The 23,518-nt window shown below is 43.2% G+C and overlaps 1 protein-coding gene across 8 annotated transcripts in view; it reads left to right on the forward strand.

Annotated features, from left to right (window-relative positions):
• Positions 1–23,198, forward strand: part of WDR64 (WD repeat domain 64) — a 150,844-nt gene extending 127,646 nt beyond the window's left edge. For all 8 annotated transcript variants that reach the window (XM_053301157.1, XM_053301153.1, XM_053301174.1 and 5 more), the window contains 4 exons: positions 1,219–1,318; positions 3,084–3,164; positions 20,306–20,395; positions 23,046–23,198. In XM_053301157.1, the coding sequence (XP_053157132.1) occupies positions 1,219–1,318; positions 3,084–3,164; positions 20,306–20,395; positions 23,046–23,156 (382 nt within the window). In that variant the 3' untranslated portion in view covers positions 23,157–23,198. The remainder of the gene's footprint in view (positions 1–1,218; positions 1,319–3,083; positions 3,165–20,305; positions 20,396–23,045) is intronic.
• Positions 23,199–23,518: the final 320 nt, after the last annotated feature.

Consider the following 23,518-nt stretch of genomic DNA (forward strand, 5'->3'; position numbering starts at 1 on the left):
CAAGGTTTTGCTGCAATTAGTGCACACAAACGCTCACTTACCCTCTTCCCAGCTATTGTCCCATCTCTCCTTCCTCACTGTGGACCACAGAGAAGATGGAGTGGAGGGGTTGGCTTTGCCTCTGTGCACTCATTCACTTTTGCACCTTGCTAATTTTGTCTGCTAGTAGAAACTAATAAATAAATAAATCCTGACCGCCCCATGATGCCCAAGCACGACAGTTTCAGAGTCCACAAATTGGATAGATTGTTCCTGAAAGAGTTGGACAAAAGCGAAATGAAATGTGAGAAGAATTGGAAAACCTAACCAGAGTTGCTGGTGAAGGATAATATGTGTCAGGAGTGTGAATTATGATGGTTAGTAATTCCTACTCTACAAGAATCACACAAAAAAAAGTTCTGCCTTCCTAGTTCAAAGGTTTGCCACACCCCCAGCACCTGATGTCAGACACAGGGGGAGTAGTTTAGCTTGCAAACGAGGCCCCATTTGTGAGCAAAATCAGCTAGCGCTGTGTTCGGAGAGCGGCTCTCCCTGCCTTTAAAAGCCGCTCCTGGCAAAGCTGCAAATGTGGCACTTGCTGGATTTAGTGCACACACAGGGCCCTGCAGGGAGCAGCCATTTTAAAGGCAGGGAGAGCCACTCTGGCTGTGCAGCAAAGGTGGTGCTGGCCGGATTTTGCTCGTAAATGGGGTCGCGCGGCCCTGTTTGCGAGCAAAATAATGCCCTTGTGTCTGACGTCAGACGTAGGGCTGAGGCACGAGGCGTGGCCCCTGAAGGGTGCGGCCCGGGTTCTTTGAAACTGTTCGCAGTGGTGGCTCTGCCCCTGTGACATTTTAGTAACTATTTTTTAAAAGCTGTAGTGTTATCTTTACTGTCAAAAGAACTTGCACAGCTTGCTCACAAAACAAAATACGCATTTTAAATAATTTAGGCATTATTATATATTCAACATTTCAATTATATTTTAGTAATACGCTTCAGTTAGGGTGCCAAACACATACAGTGCTACTCTACAAGTTTACACAGAAATCCTTCTGTGTTCGATGGGTCTTACTCCTTAGTACTTAGGCTTCAGATTGCAGCCTTAAACTGACACCATTAAATATTTTCATTTTTAATTATTGTATCATTTAGATGTAATTTCATTTTTATATATGTAATTATGGCACTGTATATTATATTGTAAACATTTTCCCCCCAAAACACTTTTTTTAACAGGTGGAAGACACTGACCAGATGCTCTTTAACTTTGAAAAAACCTGGCCCTATGGAAATTGAGCAAGATTTCAAGTTTTTCAGAGCCTTGTCTTCCCCTAAGGTACTAAGGTTCAATTGCCTCTTCAGAGCTCCCTTTTAAATGTTGTTGACAGAATAAAGAGAATAGGGGAACTTTCACACACGATACTGATATCACCTTTTACATGTCCCACATCAAAGAACCCGGGCCACTGCCCCCAGGGGCTGCACCTCGCGGCTTCAGTCAAACACCCAACATCAGACGCGGGGGGCATTATTTTGTTCCCAAATGGGGCCACGGGGCCCGTTTGGGTCGGGCCTGAGCTGTGTTGGCAGCACAGCTGGAGTGACTCTCCCGGCCTTTAAAAGGCAGGGAGAGCCGTTCCTGGCCTCGCTGCAGATGCAGCGGACTGATCTCCCTCCCAACTGGGGCCGCACGGCCCCATTTAAAGGCAGAGAGACTTGCTTTAAAGGCGCAGTGCCTTTAAAGGCAGGGAGAGTCACTCCAGCCTGCACTGCCCAAAGCAGCGCGGGCTGATCTCCCTTCCAAACGGGGCTGCACGCCACGCCCCTGTGCCTGATGTCAGACACGGGGGCATGGCTAGCCGGCCCCCTGCATCTGCTGTCAGACTCAGGGGGCATGGCCAGGGGGCCACAGTAGCGGCCGAACACAAGCCGCCGCCAGCCTCCCTCTGCTCCTATTGGATGCTGAACTGGTCAGGAGAAACAAAAAGATGAAATTCTCTCAATGCCCAGCAACACTTAGGCCTTCAGAAATAATGCTAAACAATATTAAATCATAATTCAGTGTCACTAGTGCAAGCCTTGGATTTGTGCACTGCCCCGTCTTTCTCATACAAGTAGAGGAATTTTCCTGCTTCCATACCATTCCATTCAAAGCCAAATGTGATTTGTCATTGCATCTGAACTTGGCAAATCACAGGTTGTCCTAGTCACAGTTTGAGAACAAGCCAGGCTACTGAAGGCAATAAAACAAGAACTCATAACGCGCCCTTTTACACTGTGCCCGTCTTTTTACACTGTGCCCTTTATAGGACTATTCACCCTATATGGATAGAACCTCTTTTAAAAGACAAACCGGGTTATTCTGATGATGATTATGTTTCTTATTTTTTAATGGATCACCACGCGGAGGTCACAGAGAGGATTGCAAGATTTTGTGCAGCAGCATGTAAAATGAGACGAGATAAACTTAGCTGTGTATGACCTTACCATGCTTGCTTGTAACTCAGTTTTATGTAATTTATTCTTTTGATGTTGTATATTTTTATTGTATTATATTGTTTCTATTCCTTGTTTTTGTTTGTTTGTTTGTTTGTTTTTGATCATGGACTGTAATAAATTTGATTGATTGATTGAACTCATAACACAGCACCAGTCTTTTTTCATTCATAGATATCCATCTATGATCAAATGATCATGACCATATAATCAAATGGTCCCTTGCTAACTGAACAAAAGAGGCACCTTTTTAAAGTGGCGATTCTCTTTATTTAGCAGGGAGAAAACAATGGTTCTATCCAGCCCCAGCACAGCATCCCTCCTGTGGCTGTTGCTGGTGTTTATCTTAGGTTTCTTTTTTGATTGTGAGCCCTTTGGGGACAGGAAGTCATTTTATTTATTTATTTTATCTATGTAAACCGCTTTGGGAACTTTTTGTTGAAAAGCGGTATATAAAATATTCATCGTATTCGTATCATAGAAAACTCAATATTGCCCATAAAGTTTAATGGAAATACTAAAACATATACAGAAACTGCTTCCAGTTTTTTTATCTTGTTTTCTGGAATGGAAAATATATTAACCATGTTGATTCTATCTTACAGATTCACAAATACCCTTTGGAAAGTTTCAAATCTGCAAACAAAGATGCTGGTATTGTATTTGGTTCTATACCTATATACAGGGTGAGTTCAAAGTAATTTGCTGCAATGGAACTTTCTTAAGGAAAGAAAATTAAAATTAAGCTGTTTTGAAAATCATTGTCAGATTGTGAGTTGCCCCTGTTTACTTTTCAGTTTTGAAATATTGTACTTTTGGTTTGACTGGAATTGTTCCTTGTATACAGTGAGTTTGTTTTCCTTCCTAATATATGAACCCTCTTGTAAGAATCGTCTCCTTTTCAGTTTGTAACATTCAGTTCATAAGGATACATCTGAGTGGCACACCAGGAAGGGGAGCCGCATGTACTCATTCATTAGGGTCATGAATGAGTACATCCTGCTCCCCCTCCTGGTCCACCATTTCCCCTCTCCTAATAATGTGGGGGAGCAATTCATCCTCATTGTCCCTTATATGCAATCTAAATTTTAGCTTGTGTGTGAAGGGATGGCTCAGACAAACAGTCTCACACACTCACTTGGGAGAAGGGAAATGGCTTGCCAGGAGGGAGATCAAGACATGCTAGTTCATTAGCCAAATTGCATGTGGGTGGGGCCAGCTTGGATGTATCATCTGAACCAGCCAGTAGTGTGGCTTTAGATTATGGGACACAAGCCATCTGTTTTAAGCATAATATCAAAATGCCTGGTTGTTTTTACAAGATATACCGAACTAAACTCAGCAGCCTTGCCAATTGCTTCTAGTATACATTACTCCTTCGTTTGTCTGTCCTGAGGGGAACCAATTCTGCATTCCACCCTAGCCTACGTTGCCTTCTTCTCTCACCTTTTTTCCTTCCCAATCACCCAAGTCCTGATAAAGCCATCACAAATTCTCCTCACTGGTTAATTCAGAGCTGAGCTTTGTATTAGGAAGTCCTTGGTTCAGTGTTTGCCTCTGTTGTGAACTCCCTAGGTGGCCTAAGGTAAGTCACCCTCTCTCTGCTTCAGCTTCCAATCTATGGGGATAATAATAATACTGAGCAGCATCTAGCCTAAGTTACTCTACTAGTAACTGAGCAGCATACAAACAAGTGCTAATAGTACTACTCAGAAGTTACTCTCTAGGACTAAATTTCAGTAGGACTACTCAGGAGTAGATTAGTCTGGATGCTTCTCAGTGGGTTGGGACTAAAGATGCCTTTAGTGAGCAAAAAGGCTGTTCTGCTCATGCAAGGTCCCCCATGCCATTTTCTGCCAACGTCTTGCTCCCATATCCCCTTCCACACCATTCTAGCAATAGCAATAGCAATAGCACTTACATTTATATACTGCTTTATAGCCGGAGCTCTCTAAGCGGTTTACAATGATTTTAGCATATTGCCCCCAACATTCTGGGTACTCATTTTACTGACCTCGGAAGGATGGAAGGCTGAGTCAACCTTGAGCCCCTGGTCAGGATTGAACTTGTAACCTTCTGGTTACAGGGCGGCAGTTTTACCACTGCACCACCAGGGGCTCCTTCTAGGGGATCCCCCACCCCTTAAGAGCAGATTTTCAGGAAGTGCAGGGGGCTACAGTAGGGAGAAAGGGCAGGAAGGCCCACGTGTGCAGGTGGAATTCTGCTCCTGCTTCTCTCAATCCATCCTAGAAATCCAAACAAGAGCCAGCTAGCATGCTTAGAGTGCTTTACTACGACTGAGGAGACCCAAGTTCTTTGGGCCAGTCACTCTCACTCAGGTTACTTAGCCTCACAGTTTGTTGTGTGGATAATAGAGGAGGGAGAGAACTATGAATACAATCCTAAGCTCCTTGGAGGAAGGGTAAGATAATAAAAAATAGCCTATATGTTTATTGTAAGGATTACCAAGGTATTGTATGTGACCTACTTCAAACATTGAAAATTGCTGTACAGATGCAAGTTGCCACTGCCTGACTTAATCTCCACTTCATTGCCATCACTATTCCAGTCAAGTGTGCTGCAGTCTCAGGCTTCTGGTGCTGTCATTCATGCCTCCCTCCTTCATTGCTGCTTTTTCTCCCTGCCCAGTCCAACCAAGCAGCCTCTACTTCCTATTGTCTACCACGTGTAATGGGCAGGGGGGAGGAATGTCAATGTGTATTCAGGATTCTTTTTTGGAGAGTTAATTCTGCTTCCCCTCACATCTGCTGTGCTAAAGCTAGCTAGAGGCTCTTCTGGCAATCTGCTATGGGAGCCCACTGGGGCAGAAACCTGCCAAAGGCCCTCAACTGGCATTAACCTGAGAGTTGAAATGAGGTTCCTTCATTGCCCCAGTTGGTGAAACCAGTGAGCTATACACATGACCAGGAAGCAAACACACCAACTTCTCTAAAACAAATTCAGTGGTGTATTGAGGCAGTAGACACAACATAAAAGCAAAAGGATGTAAAATGATAGCATAATTGAAACTCAGAGCAAATAAGCTCTTAATGAATGAACCTTCAAGACTGATAAGAGCATGGCAAATAAATCACACAAACAGTGGAGAGATGAATTCACGCAATGCATTTGAAAACACGATAATGCAAAGAAATCTTTAGAAGCAAATGATTAAATATCCCTACAAATTCTACCCTATTTCCAGGGGTGTCACTATAATTTTGCAAATGGGTTCAAAGAACCCTGGGGCTTCTGGGGACCCTCAGTTCTACCCCTCCCTATTTTCTTCATTATCTCCCTCACTCCGAGTGGCCTCCCTGGAGAGGGGCGAACACAGGCCTCCTCTCCCCTAGCTACGCCCCTGCCTATTGTGTACCTCCCTATATACTTCATCATGCCAGATCTTCATAACAAAATCTGACATTTCAAGCACGATCAACTCTAGCTGGGGATCCAGCAAAGTAGTCCCATAATATCCAAGGCTATGGCTTTGACTCTCCATCTAGAGAGGAGCCTTCAAACCAAGCAAAAAGAAAACATACTGATTAGGAAACAAACAATGCTATCCTACAGAGAAAACAAAGAAAGATGACTGAAGAAGATGAGAGGCAAGAAATTAAGTGGCATAGCTCTCAATCCAGAGGGAAACCTTTTAAGCCCTAAAAAGGGAAACATGCTGATTAAGAGATACAGCAATCCTAAAAAGACACACAAAGAAAAATGATGAGGAGGAAAGCAAGAAATTAAGAGAAGAAACTGAGAAAATGAAGAAAAAATGCAAAAAGAAGCTCCACCAATGATTCGCCCCATCCCCCCCGGAATTGTTCTAGGGTGCCTTTTCCCTTAGCCTTTCACATTTCCCCCCTGACTGGAAACAACAGAGTGGAAAACCAAACCTTCCCATTCTTGGTTGTTCTTTTTGAAGTCTCTTTGCCCTCAAACAAGTGTATGTTTCATCTATCCAAAGCCATGTCCTCAGCTTGCAAGGGCCAGACCAGTCTCTTAGGTGGTAACAAAGATATTTTAGGACTTTGCCAGGTATGTCTTCAGAAGAGGAAGCCCTTCTCACAATCAGTGAGAAGGGCTACCCTCTTTTGCAGGGATGAAGCCCGAAAGCATTTACCTCCCTGCAGATGATCAGAAGGACATTGCCGGGTGGGCAGATTGCCTGCCCAGACAAGCAGCAGCTCTCCTGCGGGCCACCTGCACCTCATCTCACCTGGCTGCTCTGGGGGTCGAGCTCAGGGAAGCGCCGCTGTGTGGTGCCCCGCCCCCCCCCCGAGCCCAAATATTGCACTGTGCAAGTGTGCAGTGCATTACTGGGAGCCCCCCTTCCCCCCAAGTGTGTCTGCAAGCAACCACAACAGACACACAATCAATTAACCTGGTGTTTGGGCGTGCTTGCGTCCAAAACCTGGGTTAAGCGGTGGGCTACCTAAAAGGGCTTGCTGCTGCGCCACCGCGATTCTCATGAGCAGCAAAATCCAAGCTGGGCTTCTCTAGTCTGATTATTGCTGCTCGTGAGAATAGCTTTGAGGACTGTCTCTTTATCACCAGTGTTTTCAAAACCACAAAACATCCAGCTATGCGAGGTCGATCTTGCATTGTTCACCATTTATTGATGTAACAGACAGAGGTCACAGACATAGACAAAGCTAGATTTTTCCCACTTTTCAGCATTTCTCAGCATTTCAGTTTTGATTCATAATAGATGAACTTTGATTTATCAGATCTGCACCTCTTTCAGAGCTCTCAGAAGTCAAACAGGGATTAAATGGGGATTGCAAGCAACAAATTATGAAGAGATTCTAGTATCCACATCCTAATGTGCAATGGGACATGATTAAAGAGGTTTGGCTAACTAAGATCCTTGCCAAGGTCCATCCCCCATTATTTATGACACATGCAATACAGGCTAGGTAAAATGAAAAGTGCTACCACATTCTAAGGTTCGAGCCAAGTATGACTTTTGTTCCAGTGTGGTCTTAAATGTCTCAGAGGCTGTGGCTCAATTCAGATGTCATGTAGAACCACAGATAAAGCCGGATGCCATACAATGTCCCTGAGCCTTGGGAACACATGCTCCCCCTCCCTTGCCTTCAAAGCACCTACTTCCAATTTAGGTTACAATAAACCAAGATCAGTTGTAATGTCCAAACCTACAGAGCTTGGTTGATTCTAGCCAGGGCCGGACTGGGGGCACTGAGAGGGCGGGGGAATTTATGTGAGGAGGGCGTCAAGTTTATTATTGATTGATTGATTGATTTGATTTGATTTTTATACCGCCCTGGCTCAGGGCAGTTTACATTTTTGGTTTCATTTAATAATTATTTTTTCCTGTTAACTTTTGATATCTGACCTCTGTTTTCTGTTACTTATAGGTTACTATAAATATTTCAAATGAAGTATCACTTGTAACTATTAAGAAGCACAATTCTATACTAATAAAGTAGTTTGGATATATGTTTTCCTTCCTATGTAATCCAGTTCCTGCAAGTTTGTTAGAAACTGAAGTGGATGGCATCTTAATAGCACTACAATAGCACTGTTTTAACTTCTCTCTCCCCACCAATTTCCACAAGATGCCTGCCCTCTCACCCCTCACCCCTATACACCTACCCAAGAGAGAAGAATTATTTTCAGTTCCTAACAATATATATAGCGTCATAGAATTTCAAAGCATTTAAGCATATCATTGCAGAGAAATGGGGGTGAAGAGAAATGACGGGGGGGGGAGAAAATAAATAACTGGTGGAAGGGAGTGGATAGAGACAAGGGCAGCTGGGCTGCAGGAGCCAGCCTGTAGTGTTTGGGTTTTTTGTGGGGAAGGGGGAGAATAGGAGAGCTTCACATCATGGCCAGGTGCCCCAACCAGCTCTGGCTCCTTCCCTCTCCAAGCAGGGACTCCCCAACCAGCCTTCTGAGGCAGGAGCCCGAGATGTGTGTCTATACACTACAGAAAGAAAAGACACCATTTTGTTTTCAAATAGGACAGCAGAATGTCATATATAGAGTAACGCCAATTTTGTAGAATTTAAAGGCAACCAATCATTTCATAAGAACATCAGAACAGCTCTGCTGGATCAGGCCCCAAATGGCCCATCTAGTCCAGCATCGTGTTTCACACAGTGGCCCACCAGATGCCGCTGGAAGCCACAGGCAGGAGTTGAGGGGGTGCCCTCTCTCCTGTTGTGACTCCCCTGCAACTGGGACTCAGAGGCAAAGGAGTTTCATGGGCAAAGGAGTTTTAAAAATGAGTTTCTTGTGAACTGATTTGCAAAGCCTTGTTTTGAAGCAAGTGTACAAAAATAGACTTTTGGTGGTGGAGCCTGCTACAAGCACAGAGCAAAATAAAATAAAAATGTTTAAAAGCGGAAACATGTTGAGAGAGCCATTTTCTCATCTTTTGCTATTTAAGCCATTTTGAGAACTCTGTTGCTTAAAAAAGCTGCATATCAATATTTTTAATAAGGGTGGTGGCAGGGGAGGAGAAAGAAACCCACACACAGAGACTAGATTAGAGATAGGGGCAGGAACAAAAACAACAGATCCATTATTATTATTATTATTATTATTACTACACTTGTTAGAGCATTGCACACACACCCCACACACCATTCTTTTCAAAGCTCTTAATACTTTTGCTTGACTAATTTCCTCACAATAAAGTATACTGTAGGGATGAGGATTTTTCTTAAAAGTTTGCACTCAAACAGTTAAGCTTAAAACACACACACACACACACACACACACACACGTCTTCGAGGGAAAGGGAACACTGCACCAGACTAGTAGCCATTGATAGACCAGTCCACTACAAATCTGTCTAAGCCCCTTTTAAAGCCATCCAGGCTGGTAGCCATCACCACATCCCATGGCAAGGAATTCCATAGATTAATTATGCGCTGTGTGAAAAAGAACTTCTTCTTGTCAGTACTAAATTTCCCAACCTTCAGTTTCATGGGGTGACCCCTGGTCAAATGGTACCATTAGGTAGTTGCCCTGAGCACTGCCCCACCAGCCGCTACTGGCTAGTGGTAGCCACCACCTATGGGAACAGGATGCTAGACTGGATAATGCCTTCTTGCGATGATTTACCAAGGGCTCTGTCTGCTTGTTGTGTTCTCAACGTGAGACTTAAAAACAAAAACAAAAACAAAAACCCAAACAAACCCGCTGGACTGGGGGGGGGGGGACAACCACCTGCTTCTTTTGAAAACCTTGTGGTTGCTTTTCATTACATTCCCAATGGCAGCTCTTTCACCTCCGCCTGGCCTAAAGAAAGAGGCAAGAGCGAGAAAGAGAAACCCGGCTGCTCGCGGGGCTCGCTCTCTGGCTCTCTCCCCAGCCCCATGAGACTGATCAACAAGTCCCCACGGGAAGTCCAAGGCCAAGAGGGGCATCTGCGTGTGTGGCCGGGGGAAGGCGGCTGGCGGGCATTCAGGCCACCCCAGGAGGCCAGCAGACGGCAAAACCCTTGGAGCTCCCTTAGGAAGCCCCTCATCTGCCTGCCACCCTCGCTGGCTAATGGGGGCGTGGAGGAGGGAGAGAGTCGCCATCCCCTCCCACCCCCGCTCCCTCCACCCCCTAGGGGGCACGTCCAAGCGGCAGCCAATGAGGGCAGGCGAGTCCGGAAAGGGGCGGCGCTAAGAGCCAGCATATGGATGCCCACGTTGTGTGTGTCCTCCCAGCTCGACGGGCATCCACTCGCCCGTAGCTAGCCAGCCACACCACTCCGCGGGCGGCAGGTAAAGGGCAGAAAGGCAGCAGCCTGTCTGCAGAGATTCCCTGCAGAGATAGGCAAGCGCCGGCGGGAGGGAGCTCAGGATGAGGGCGGAGGGCAGAAATTCCTTAGGCAGCAGGGCGCAGAGGCAAGGGGCGCACCGGGCATCTGTCAGACTGCCCGGCAGGCCAGTCCGAGCCTGATTCTAGCTTACTTATTTGAAATAAATTGTTATCTGTAACCAAAGTTCAAAGTGAGTTACAGATAACCATTGATTTTAAGTAAATGGGTTAGAATAAATTGAGGTTGGTTTATACATCATGTACAATCTTGATTTATTATAACCTAAATTGGAATCGGTTGCTCACATGGGCAGGGAAGAGAGAAGAATGTGCTCCTGAGGTTCAGGGGACATCAGGTGGGGGACCAGGCATTAACCATTGTGCCATGTGATGTCTGAACCAGCCCTGTACTGCCAATTCAAGCTTAAATTCACATTCCAATTACATTGGAGTTTTCTGTACCAGCCTGATAAATCTTCTCTAGACAATTCTGACAGTCTTTAATTTCCAGTTTATTACTCCGAGATATTTTGTATCACAGTTTCAGGCTGAAAAACAATAAAACCTCACAGGACGTTTGCTTCTGCATGCCCCATTACTCTGTTAGAAATCAGGAATGTCTCAGCTGAAATCACAGGGAAGGTAAATGAAAGCACCACTATATTACAACAGTTCTAGTTGGCTACCAAAGGGCAAGAAAGTTTAATTTTCTTCTAAAAGCTATTTCTCGTTAATATCAGACCAACAACTAAGATGCTCTTCTTGCATTTCAGGTAAATCTGATAATAAATATCTGTCTTGCGACAGAGCAGATTTTCTTGTTCATCATTTGAATATGCCAATCTGGGATTTCACTGGGAACTGAAAGTTTGGACATTTAATGAATTTGAATATTTTATTATTATTCATTCATTCATTCATTCATTTACACAGTCAGACAGGTGTTATTGACTGGTTTGTTTTATCCAGACATCGAGTCCTTCCCAAGGACCTGGGATGGCTGAATTTTATTGTCAATGTTGTTGCTGTTATTATAGATATCATCGCAGAATATAGGCTGTTCCCAGTAAAGTTGCTTTTTGTAATTGGCTGATGGTGATTGCTGTGGCCCCTATGGTGTTGAGGTGCTCTTCAAGGTGTTTTGGAACTGCACCCAGGGCGCCAATTACCACTGGGATTATTTTGGTCTTTTTCTGCCACAGCCTTTCAATTTCAATTTGTAGATCTTTGTATTTTGTTATTTTTTCCATTTCTTTTTCTTCTGTTCTGCTATCCCCTGGTATTGCTATGTTGATTATTTTGACTTGTTTTTCTTTCTTCTCGACTACAGTTATATCTGGTGTATTGTGTGGCAGATGTTTGTCTGTTTGTAGTCGGAAGTCCCATAATATTTTTACATCTTCATTTTCTACCATTTTTTCAATTTTATGGTCCCACCAATGTTTGGCTACAGGTAGCTTGTATTTTTTGCAGATGTTCCAGTGTATCATCCCTGCTACCTTGTCATGCCTTTGTTTGTAGTCAGTCTGTGCGTTGTTGTTGTTGTTGTTGTTGTTGTTATATTCAGTTTCTATACCACCCTTCCAAAAATGGCTCAGGGAACAGAGAAACAACAAACAAATAAGATGGAACCCTGTCCCCAAAGGGCTCACGATCTAAAAAGAAACATAGGATAGATACCAGCAACAGTCACTGGAGGTACTGTGCTGGGGGTGGATAGGGCCAAATAGTTCAAGACTTTACAGAATTCAAGTCCAGCAGCACCAGTTGGGTAGGAGGTTAATCCAATCTTCCTTTACATCATCCTCATCTCTTCATCTCTTATCACACACATTGCTTCATATCTAGGTGATTCCTGCCATCAGCCCACACTCCTCTGGTCTCTCCACAGTCCTCTTGTGATCAGAGAGCTGAACTCATGGCACAGCTTAATGCACTAAATAGTACACTTGAAAATCCAGTGGGATCAGGTCTGTGATGTTAAATAGTAGGAAATCACCTTTCCAAACTAACTGTGCAGCAATCTAAAAAGAAAATTAGATTTACACATTTAAGTGAGCAAATATTTTATAGAGAGATTAAAAACAAACAAACCCTGATATCAGTGATTTCTCCTTTTACAGTTATCAGCATTTTTTACCCCATTGGAAGAACAAACTGAGGCTGGGGTGTTTTTAAAATACAGTAAGCATATATAAAAAACTTTAAAGTATGATTTTAAACATTATCTGGCAATGTCCATTGGTCAGTAAGGTCATTCACACAACCAGCCCTACAGGTGTAGCACAGGGCTACTGCAGTGCCGGGATCACTCTCAACCCCAGCACTCTTCCACCGGGTAGCCCTACTTTTGTACCTGAGCTAAAAGTGAGGTAGGATCTCTCTCTCTCTCACACACACACACACACACACCCATCCCTCCTACATCAAGCCTGGGCCGTGTGGGTGCTCCATCTTCGATTGATTTGGAGCTCCCAATAGCCATGAAGACCATAGAGCCGGTGGGAAGGAGCAACCCAGCAGCAGGAAGTTCCCAATGTGATGCATTGTGGGATTCCTGATGGCTAGGCATCCTTTCCCATGGCTATGGATCACCACATTGCTGGCCACCCTGTCAACTGTGTGAGTGTGTGGTACAGCAGAGCCCAGCAGGGGGCATCTGGGGGAAGGAGGGAGGCTCCTGCCTTCCCCCGGCTCCTAAAGTTGTGTGAACAACCTTACTGACAATTGAGCAATGTCCTCCTTTTATTCCATTTCACCAGTATCTCTCTCATTATCTATCATAGGCAACTTCAAGATATCTGGCAATGGTAAAGGCCAGTACTGGGTCCAGCGTTTTTTAATATTTTACTCAATGTCTTGGATAAAGAGTAGACATATTACTTGTCTGATTTGCGGAAGATGATCAATTGGATGAAAAGCAAACACTAGAGAATAAGTGAAATATTCAGCTTTGTCTGACCTCCATATACAGCTGTGCATATAGCAACAAGATGAAATTCAATTTGGACAAGTGATAATCGTTTCCATACAGGGCAGAAAGGAGACTCAAGTTCACATGTATACTGTGGGAGATAACTAGCTTGGGCAGCCACCTTCTGGAGTTAAAATTAGGGGCCATAATGACTAGTTCATTGAAAATGAGTGGTCAAGATGCCACAAAATGCCATTTTGACTTATAGTGACAGAGCCATCAGTTTCTAGCTGTTGCATAATTTTCTTCTTCTGAGGTCTTCAAGAACAGGTTGGACAGGCATTTTTTCTGGCAGATGTCAGATCCAATCTGTAATAACCTGGGGAAAACAGCCTCATAGTGTTGCTACGGACTAACAAAAGACATGTAGAATGTTACAGATTTTCAGTTGGGGACACTGAAGAAATGACAGTGTTTTTACAGTGTTTGATTTTAATAGTTAATTGATTTTAGTTTCGTTTTAATGTAAACCACCCAGAGCCATTTTTGGAAGGGTGGTATAGAAATCAAATCAAATCAAAAAATATGGTCTCTCTACAATGCAATGTATTTAAGTTTAATGGTAAATTTTACTCTCAGGAAAGTGGCCTGGCCATGGGTAACCAATTGGCCCCTCTGTTGGCTATCAGTTACATGCATAATTTGGAAAGTAGATGTATCACTCAGGATGTGATCTTATAAGAGATACACTGATGATATAATTATCATAACAAAAACAAAACAACAAGCAGATAAGGTATTTGATAGCATGAACAGGAGAGGGAGTATAAATTTGACAAGAGAAGCACCAAATAGTCAAGAGAGGTTACCCTTTCTGGAAACAGCAATTTGTCTAGGGAAGGATAACCTACAGACTAAATGGTATAGAAAACCTGCTAAAAATAATTATAAATAGCAATTCAACACATCCTTTAACAATCAAAATCCAAACGGTGAAAAATATAGTTAAAAGAGCAGCTGAAGTTTCATCTCAGGAACATAAGGGACAGGCTATAGAAAAAGCTAGGAATCTAGAAGAAACAAATGGGTATAAATTCCCTTTACGAAGAACAGGGGGATCCAAATATGTGGCAGGTTTACCCATGCTTAAGGTCTTCTTTATTTCTAAGAACTTTATTAGGCAGTATCAGAAAAGTTTAAGAACACATGGGATCAAGGCTAATGATGTAACTGCTGTTTCAAGACTTTGAAACAGCAGTTAGTAAGATCTAGGCTTGTGCATTTCGATTTGGGTACAAAACGTTTTGTGCCCGAAAATGGCAATTTTGGAGGTTTTGTAACCAAAACAAAATCAAGAATTAAAAAACAGAGATTTTTGTTTCCAAATCGAAATGACTATGTTTCAGACAGAATGCTTTGTTCTTTGGAAAAGCATTGCAGTTGAAATTGACTTCTCTGACTCTCTCCACTCCATTGAGGGACTGAGTGATTAGCAGAAGATAAGATATGCAAAAAGCTGTTGAGCCTGAATGGTTTAGTTAATTATGTGTTGTATTCAGTGTAATTGAAATGCAAACTGACCTTGCAAAGGGATTTGGAAGACAGCATTTTGAGACAGAAATACCCAAATATCTTTGGGAGCTCAATTCCAAAGCTCTTGCTAAAAGCCATGGTATAAATTGTGTGGAGAAGCTTTTTAAGAAGCTGGTTAGGAAAGTTCTGAAATTACACAGGTTCTTCTTTCCAAAGGTTTAGAAAGAACCTCTTGACTTGTTCAGAGCTCTTTTGAAGAGCTATTTTGTTTTTCTTCTGATTTTTATGAGTTATAGTGGTGTCTAAGTTTTGTTGCCCAAGTTGAACAGTCTAATGTAATTTAGGCCACAATGTAATTTGATGGGACATGATGTCTAAGCCAGTGGTTCACAACTTTTGCCATTGCAGGGACAGGTCATCCACATGGGACTACAGGAGACAAAAGGAAGGGGGTAGGGAATACCCCTGTCAATCTATTGGCATCCCCAGGAATCTTAGTTGCTTCTCTCTTTCTTGTAACCATGATCCATGGTTTTGCACTTTCTTAAATACAGTGATGATGAATCTCAACAATTCTGAACAGTAGGCTGATTTGTTTGGGCTACGGCTCACTCCACTTCAGTTAAACGAACATTTGAAGCTGTTCCATAGTACCAAGGCAGTTCATTGGTCTATCTTGCTATCTCAAATGACCTGTGGTCACTGTTCCATGGGGAGGGAGTGTTTTTATTGAAAGATTGCTTGAATCCACAAATGGGTTGTACTGCTTTGCTAGTGCCACAGGGACAAGCTGCCACCCATTGCAAAATTCTCAAATAACTGTGCCAAAAAATTAAGTGTCGTTGTTGTTCATCATTCTCTTCACTCTTTCAGCTTGTTTATGTGGGGCTTCAGGGGCAAAACAGTGGGTTGGGTGGCAGTGCCCCAAGAGTGGTGCACCCAGATTCCAAATAGGGCAAAGGGCTGATTTCTTAGGAATTTTTGAGATTTATGCATCTTTAAGATTTCCCCCCATAGGGAATAATGGAGGTTTCAGCAGCCCCATAACTCCACCTGGGAGGCACTGGGATGGCCTGAAGCAATTGGTGGTGTAGAGCACAGAGGGTGCCAACCACCCCACTGGATTGCTAACCCATTGGGGTACTGGGCTTTGTTGTTTCTGAGGCGTTGAGTTTATATTCTCTGGTAGCAAATGAGATTTTTAATGAAAAACCATGAATCCACTCTCATATGCTACTAGAGAATCTGTTCTCAGAACACCTCTAGAACAACAAAACCCTGTACTTCATGGGTTGGCAACCCATGTGGGTGGTTGGCACCCTATGTGCACTACACCGCCACTTGCTTTGGGCCACCCCAGTGCCCCTCAAGTGGAGTTATGGGACTGCAGAAACCTCCATTATACGCTACGAGGAAAATCTGAAAGACGCGTAACTTCATTAATTCTTTAAAAATCAGCCCTTTGCCAAATTCCTCTGAAAAAAATTGTGGTAGCTTCCTTGTGCCAACTGGGCACTACCACCAACCACACTCCACTCTCCATACTCCACAGATTCAGGCCGACCTAGATGGAGACCCCACAATTACCCCTGCTAACTTGGCAAAGAGGCACCTTTTAATGTGGTGATTCTCTTTATTTAGCAGGGAGAGAGTAACTGGCCCTATCCACCCTCAGCACAGTACTTCCAGTGACTGTTACTGGTGTCTATCTTATGTTTCTTTTCAGATTGTGAGCCTTTTGGGGACAGGGATCCATCTTATTTAATTATTTCTCTGTGTAAACCGCCCTGAGCCATTTTTGGAAGAGTGGTAGAGTTATCAAATAAATGAAAAATGAATGAATGAATTTGATGTCTGAACTGGAGGTGCCCAACAACTCTTCTTATGTGATTCGACTGGATTGGTTTCAGTTTGTGATTCCTGAGGATGTGGACAAGCTGCTTGGAGCGGTGAGGCCTACCACTTGTTCTCTTGACCCTTGTCCAACATGACTTGTTCTATCTATCAGGGAGGCTGTTGTAGATGGCCTGGTGGAATTCACTAATGCTTCTCTGAGGGAGGGCAGGATGCCTCCTTGTCTCAAGGAAGCAATTATTAGATCTCTTCTAGAGAAGCCTGCATTAGATCCCTCAGAGTTGAGCAATTATAGGCCTGTTTCCAACCTCCCATGGCTGGGCAAGGTACTTGAGAGGGTGGTTGCCTCTCAGTTCCAGGTGGACTGGGAGGAAACTAATTATCTAGAACCATTTCAAACTGGTTTTTGGGCGGGCTATGGGGTGGAGACTGCCTTGGTCGGCCTGATGGATGATCTCCAATTGGCAATTGACAGAGAAACTGTGACTCTGTTGGTCCTTTTGGATCTCTCGGTGGCTTTCAATACTATCAATCATAGTATCCTTCTGGAACGTCTGAGGGTGTTGGGGGTGGGAGGCACTGTTTTACAGTGGTTCCGCTCCTACCTCTTGGATAGATTCCAGATGGTGTAGATTGGAGATTGTTGCTCTTCAAAATCTGAGCTTAAGTATGGTGTCCTTCAAGGCTCCATACTTTCTCCAATGCTTTTTAACATCTACATGAAACCACTGGGAGAGATCACCAGGGGATTTGGAGCTGGGTGTTACCAGTATGCTGATGACACCCAGATCTACTTCTCCATGTCAACTTCTTCAAGAGCTGGCATATCCTCCCTAAATGCCTGCCTGGAAGCAGTAATGGGCTGGATGAGGGAGAATAAACTGAAGCTGAATCCAGATAAGACGGAGGTACTTATTGTGCGGGGTCAGAACTCTGGAGACAATTTTGATTTACCTGTTCTAGATGGGGTCACATTTCCCCAAAAGGAACAGGTTTGCAGTCTGGGAGTACTTCTGGATTCACACCTCTCCCTGGTTTCTCAGGTTGAGGCGGTGGCCAGGGGTGCTTTCTATCAGCTTTGGCTGATATGCCAGCGGCGCCCGTTTCTTGATATCAATGACCTCAACACAGTGGTACATCTGTTGGTAACCTCCTTACTTGACTTCTGTAATACGCTCTATGTGGGGCTGCCTTTGTACATAGTCCGGAAACTTCAGATGGTTCAGAATGCGGCCGCCAGGTTGGTCCCTAGGTCATCTTGGAGAGACCACATTACTCCTTTACCGATGGAGCTACACTGGCTGCCAATAAGTTTCCAGACAAAATACAAAGTTCTACTTATAACGTTTAAAGCCCTAAATGGCTTATTCCCTGGGTATTTAAAAGAGTGTCTTCTTCACTACGAGCCCCACCGCCCATTGAGGTCATCTGAGGAGGTCTGTCTCCAGTTACCACCAACTCTTTTGGTGGCTACACAGAGACGGGCCTTCTTGGTCGCTGCCCCGAGATTGTGGAATGTGCTCCCTGCTGAGATACAATCCTCCCCATCTCTGGCAATTTTCAAAAAACACCCGAGAACCCATCTTTTCGCCCAAGTTTTCTCAGCTTCCTAAAAAAGAATTAGGTTTTAATCTCTGGTTTATTTTTAAATTTTTAAATTATTTTAAGTTTTTTTGTATGTTTTTAACTTGTTTTATGCTATTGTTAACTGTCCAGAGATGAAAGTTTGGGGCGGTGTACAAATTAGATAGATAGATAGATAGATAGATAGATAGATAGATAGATAGATAGATAAATTTGCCGTTTGTAATTTTCTTTTAATCTACGCAATAAAAAGCTCTGGGGAGAAGAATCTGGGTAAAACAGTTTAAGTTGGTCTTTTTCTTTCTTTCAGGCTACAGATCTACCACAAATGATTACAATAGATCATTTTAATCTATTAATTTGTCTTGGATGGAAAGCAAGCTAACAAAACTTTTGTGGTCGAGTAGCTTCCATGAACTTAATTCCAGTGCTGGTTCAGGTCCTTTAAACAGACTAAATCAATCCTCGCCCCAACCTTTAAAGCAAATGAATTCTTTCATAATTCTCTTTCAGATGAATATATCCTATCCTAAGGTGATAACATTAGTTAAGAAGAGCTACTAAGAGCCAGCTATATAGGAGATATATAGATATGCTACTGAATCTATTGCTGAATTGTGCAATAGAGATGTTCCAGTCACCTCTTGCTCCATGGTAGAGAATCCAGCTTCTACGAATTCAATCCAATTGAATCCATTTTCTACAGACTGAATGCTTTCTATATATTTTGTAGAATAATGTGTGTTTCCAATTATATTGTGATTATCCAGATTATCCAGTTATATTGTGTCCACTATTGGATGGGAAATATGTGAAAATACATGTGTAAATGTATCTTTTTGGGTAATGGGGGGAAAACCTGGTGATTTTTAGTGGGAAAGAGGGGAACTAAAAGGAAAGGTGGAAATTTAGAACAGGACAGAAATGCTGACCTTGAGACTGTTCCCATGAGAAGCCAAGACTGGGTTAGGGAAGCTAAGCTTGGGCTTGGCTGCCCATGGGAACAACCAGGAGCAGACCAGCAATCTCCGGTGCCTCGGCAGCAAACCTGGCTAAGAAGCCAGACTCTTAGGTGGAGGTTAAAGGAGTGAATGCTCCCTTAACCCCACTTACCTGACCATGTGTCAGCGCCAGGCCAGCTGCTTTGGAGCACTGACGGGTGCCTGCCCATCTCTGGGAAGATCCACACAATGCACTGGGCACTTGCATGATGCATTATGGGATTTCCAGGGCTGGGATGATGCATCCAGACCCCCGCACCTCTGCTCTGCCTGTGGCAGCTGCAGACCATCTGGGCATGTGACACCCCCCCATCTGGACTGTCTGCAGGGAAGGAGTGCTGCTTCTGCCTTCCCCACTGCTCACCATCAAGCCCTCTCACATGATCATGAGAAAGGGCTCCTTGTGTTCTTGTTTTTTATTTCCTAAAAAACTGTCATGGATGGGCACAATTAGGATTGGAACATCATGAACAATAACAGAATTAAACCTTTATTCCCAGCATGGTCCCAATCCAGATTATCCATCCCCAGCTGTGAGGCTGAGTGACTTAGATTGGGGCCACAGCAAGGTCAAAGAGTTAAATACACACACACACACACACACACACACACACACACACACACACAAAACATGGTCCAATGACACGCTTAAGGTACGGTGCAGTTTGGTCCTGAGATGTAGCAAATAAATTGCTGGCCCTGGTTCAGATTCCCCCTCAGCCATGTATTAATCGGTGGTGTTGGCAAGTCACATTTCTCAACCTCAGCTATAGGTTCAATATATAAAATATATTTTAACTTATATTGCAGTAAGTGTGCTAACCATCATTCATGTGGTGTACATGCCAAGCCTAAGACTGTGAACCACATATGGGGAATATTTGGGTTTATGTTTGTGCTTAAATCCCACCTCAAACCACACATTTATTAGGTGGGTTTGGCAATTCATATTTTTGTTCACCAAAATATTCATAAATTTGACCTACTATACAGGATTGCTATGAGCATGGTAGACACTGTAGAATTTTCCCCATTAGGAGTACTCTGTAAAAATTATATCAAGAGGCCATTTAAAAGGACTTTTCCTTAGTCCAAATTTCATAAAATGTTATAGCTGTCCACATAATTATTGATTTTTCTGGATTATTTTTAAAAGATTATAAGTCCTACAAGGCAGAAAACAACTCTTGAGGACGGAGACTCTATTGACAGCATCATCAAACGAAGCAGAAGTGTGTATAATACAGTGAGTACACTATTTCTTCATGTTAGGCCTAAGACTATTGAGCCACATGCAGGGAATATTGGATTTATTTCAAGTAAGTAGAATTAAATCTGCTTATATCCAAATAATCCATCTGAATAGATGTGTGAATTGGCCTAAATTTTTGCCAGTTGGTTCAGTGATTTCCTGTGGGTATTTTATTTTAAAGCAATGAAATTATGCATGAGATTTTTTAAAAGTTAGATTTATAGCCTTCACCCCCATCCTTAAGACAAGTACAAAATCAAAAATAATACTCATACCAAAGGATTTCTAGTATTCTTATTTAATCACCAGGAACATTTAAAGTCTAGAACCATTTCTACAGGTCATTTTTCTACTATGGAGGCCAAGAAGTATTTAGGAGAGTGTAGTAGCTACTTCAGCCACCTTTAGTGGCGCAGCGGGGAAATGCTTGACTAACAAGCAAAAGGTTGCCGATACCAAAGACCACAGGGCTCTGTGGGCACCAGGAGTCGAAATCGACTTGACGGCACATTTTACCTTCAGTAGCTACTTCATGAAAACACAGTGTTATACCAGCACTGCAGAAAACTACTACTGCAATAGATTTTTGGATTGTAAGAAAATAGGCTTCTTGTTCTGTTGCTACTCTCCTCATCTGCCAGATCAGAAAGTGAGTGAATGAGTAGGGGTGTGCACAGAACTGGCTGGTCCGGTCCATGTCTGAACCAGACCGGGCCAGTTCAGTCCAGCACCCCCGCGAACCCCCCCAGTCCAGTCAGGTTTGCAAACTTTTAATATATATGTTTAACTTACCCCTTGGGAATGTTCTCCAAGGCGGAGGGGGGGTGTCCATGGAGGTTCCCTGTCGTGCCGGTGCGGGAAAGGCCCGAATGGACTGAATAACGGCCAAATGGGGCCATTTTTTAAGGAGGGAAGGCCAGCGGGGGGAGGGGGAACCTCCATGTAGCCTCCCCCACTGCCTCCTCTCTGGAGAACCCCCCTGAATTGATAAGTTTAAAAAAATTAAAAAATTTCTATCGCAAACCTCCTGAATAGGCTGGCGGGGTTCGGGCTGGGGTTGAGCAAAATTGGTGGGGGGTTTTCAAGCCAAACTGGGGAGGGGGGAGGTTCAGCTCGACCCTGAGCCTTCAAACCAAACCAGTTCAACTTTGAACTGGTTTGGTTACAAACTTGTTTGCACATACCTGTGAGTGAGTGAGTGAGTGAGTGAGTGAGAAAGCATGCACACAAACATGTGTATACATTAAAAGAGAGAGACAGGGAGAGATCTTAAGGTTTGATTGGAAGTGATATGGAGCAGAGAGAGACCACTGCTCCTTCCTCCCAAGCAAAAAGAAGTGGTATAAACAATAGGGATGTGCACAAATTGATGTTTGTTATTTGATTTGTACCTCAATTGAATCACCCCAGATTTGTTTTGAGTCAGTATCTGCCCCCCCATCACCTCATATTTGATTTGGATCCGAATCAATTCAAGGCAAAAAGGGGAATCTGGGGGCAAAAGAGTGAGGTGGGTGGTAGCGCTCAATGGGTGGAAGCTACCACTCATATTTCAAATAAATTGGGCAAAGGGGTTATTTTTAACAAATTTTTGAGGTTAAGTTTTTCCCAATAGGGAGTAATGGGGATTTCAGCAGCCCCTTAACTCTGTGTAGGAGGCACCAGGGTGGGCCAGAGCAAATTGTGGTGTAGTGCACATGGGGTGCTAACTATCCCCAAACCACAAGTCCATGGGCTACTGGGTTTTGTTGTTATTTTCCATTTTTGAGGTGTTCTGAGAGTGGATTCTTTGGTGCAAAATGATAGTGGATTCTCTGGTCATTCATCATTTTGCACCAAAGATGATGAATGAACATCTTTGTTCATGCTGTTTAACAAAATTTTGTTCAATATCACCCCTTTGTCCAATTTCTTTGATATCCGGGTGGTTGCTTTCACCCACTGGGCACTACCACCCAACCCACTGTGGCCCCAAAATGGAAGTCTGAATCTCCAAATATTTTCATGTCTGAATTGTTTTGTACTCAAATCTGGGCAAATTGAGCACAGGGGCAATTTTTTCTGTCTGCAAATCATCCATGTCAGCTAGATTTAGGTACATATCATTTTGTACCTGGATTGATTCACACATCCCTAATAAAAAGGCCTAAATCAGCCCCTTAGCAGCTTGTTTTTACTGGGAAATTTACCAACTGCTGAAAGAAATTCGATGGACCCTGTTTAAATAATAAGGGCAACCCAGTAATTCTGGGTCCGAGTAATTTCTGAGTTTACAATCAACCTGCTCCTACCATTATGCTCCTCCCTCACATTAAACTAAATCCTAGCCACGTGCCTTAAAAAAATGCATCTCTAGCTGGACATATTCCAAAGAAAAGTGGCTGTGGCTGACCAAAAGCAAGTGTAGGATAATTTATTGGAAGGTCATGACAAATTGTAGGAAGACAGAAGGAAGAAAAAGGAGACTAAATTTGTATCTCCTACCACAGTAATTTAACCCCAGGTAATAGGTCGGATATCATCTTTTCAGGATCTTGTGCAGAGGTTGTCATAACATGTGCATGCACACACAGTGACCAATCATTTCGTTATTTGGCATTAAACCTGATATAAATAAGTATATGCACTGTTCTTTCTCTTACAGCCATCACGTTTAACTGATAGAAGAGATGCAAAAAGCAGTCAAACATCAGTGCCTGTACCTTCTTCCATCCCCAGTGCTTCAAGACCGAGAATGAAAATCAAGAGACTGTAAGAGATGTTGCAATTAACATTGGTGAAAATAAATCCTTGAGAGCAGTGCAAAACTAATGCTTTCTGAATCTTTGTTTTGAACAAACAGATACGTACAGGGAGAGCATGTAGAGAACAACTGGATTCTTGCAACTGTAGGTGGGGTTCCACCTATAGAATGGGGCTTTCCTAACTCACTTATTATTGCAGCAGTCTCCTGTGCACCCTGAAAAACTGGCCCTGAGTGTTGTAAATTTTCAGATGTTGTGTAAGATATGGAGCAAAGAGAGGAAGAGTTGGAGAGAGACTCTGAAGCTCTTTTGCATGAATAGAAGTGTCTTTTTACTCATGCTAGGCACAGCTAGATCCAAGTCACTGTATTTG

Source organism: Hemicordylus capensis, chromosome 1 (assembly GCF_027244095.1).
Source record: "Hemicordylus capensis ecotype Gifberg chromosome 1, rHemCap1.1.pri, whole genome shotgun sequence".
Classification (NCBI taxonomy): Eukaryota; Metazoa; Chordata; class Lepidosauria; order Squamata; family Cordylidae; genus Hemicordylus; species Hemicordylus capensis.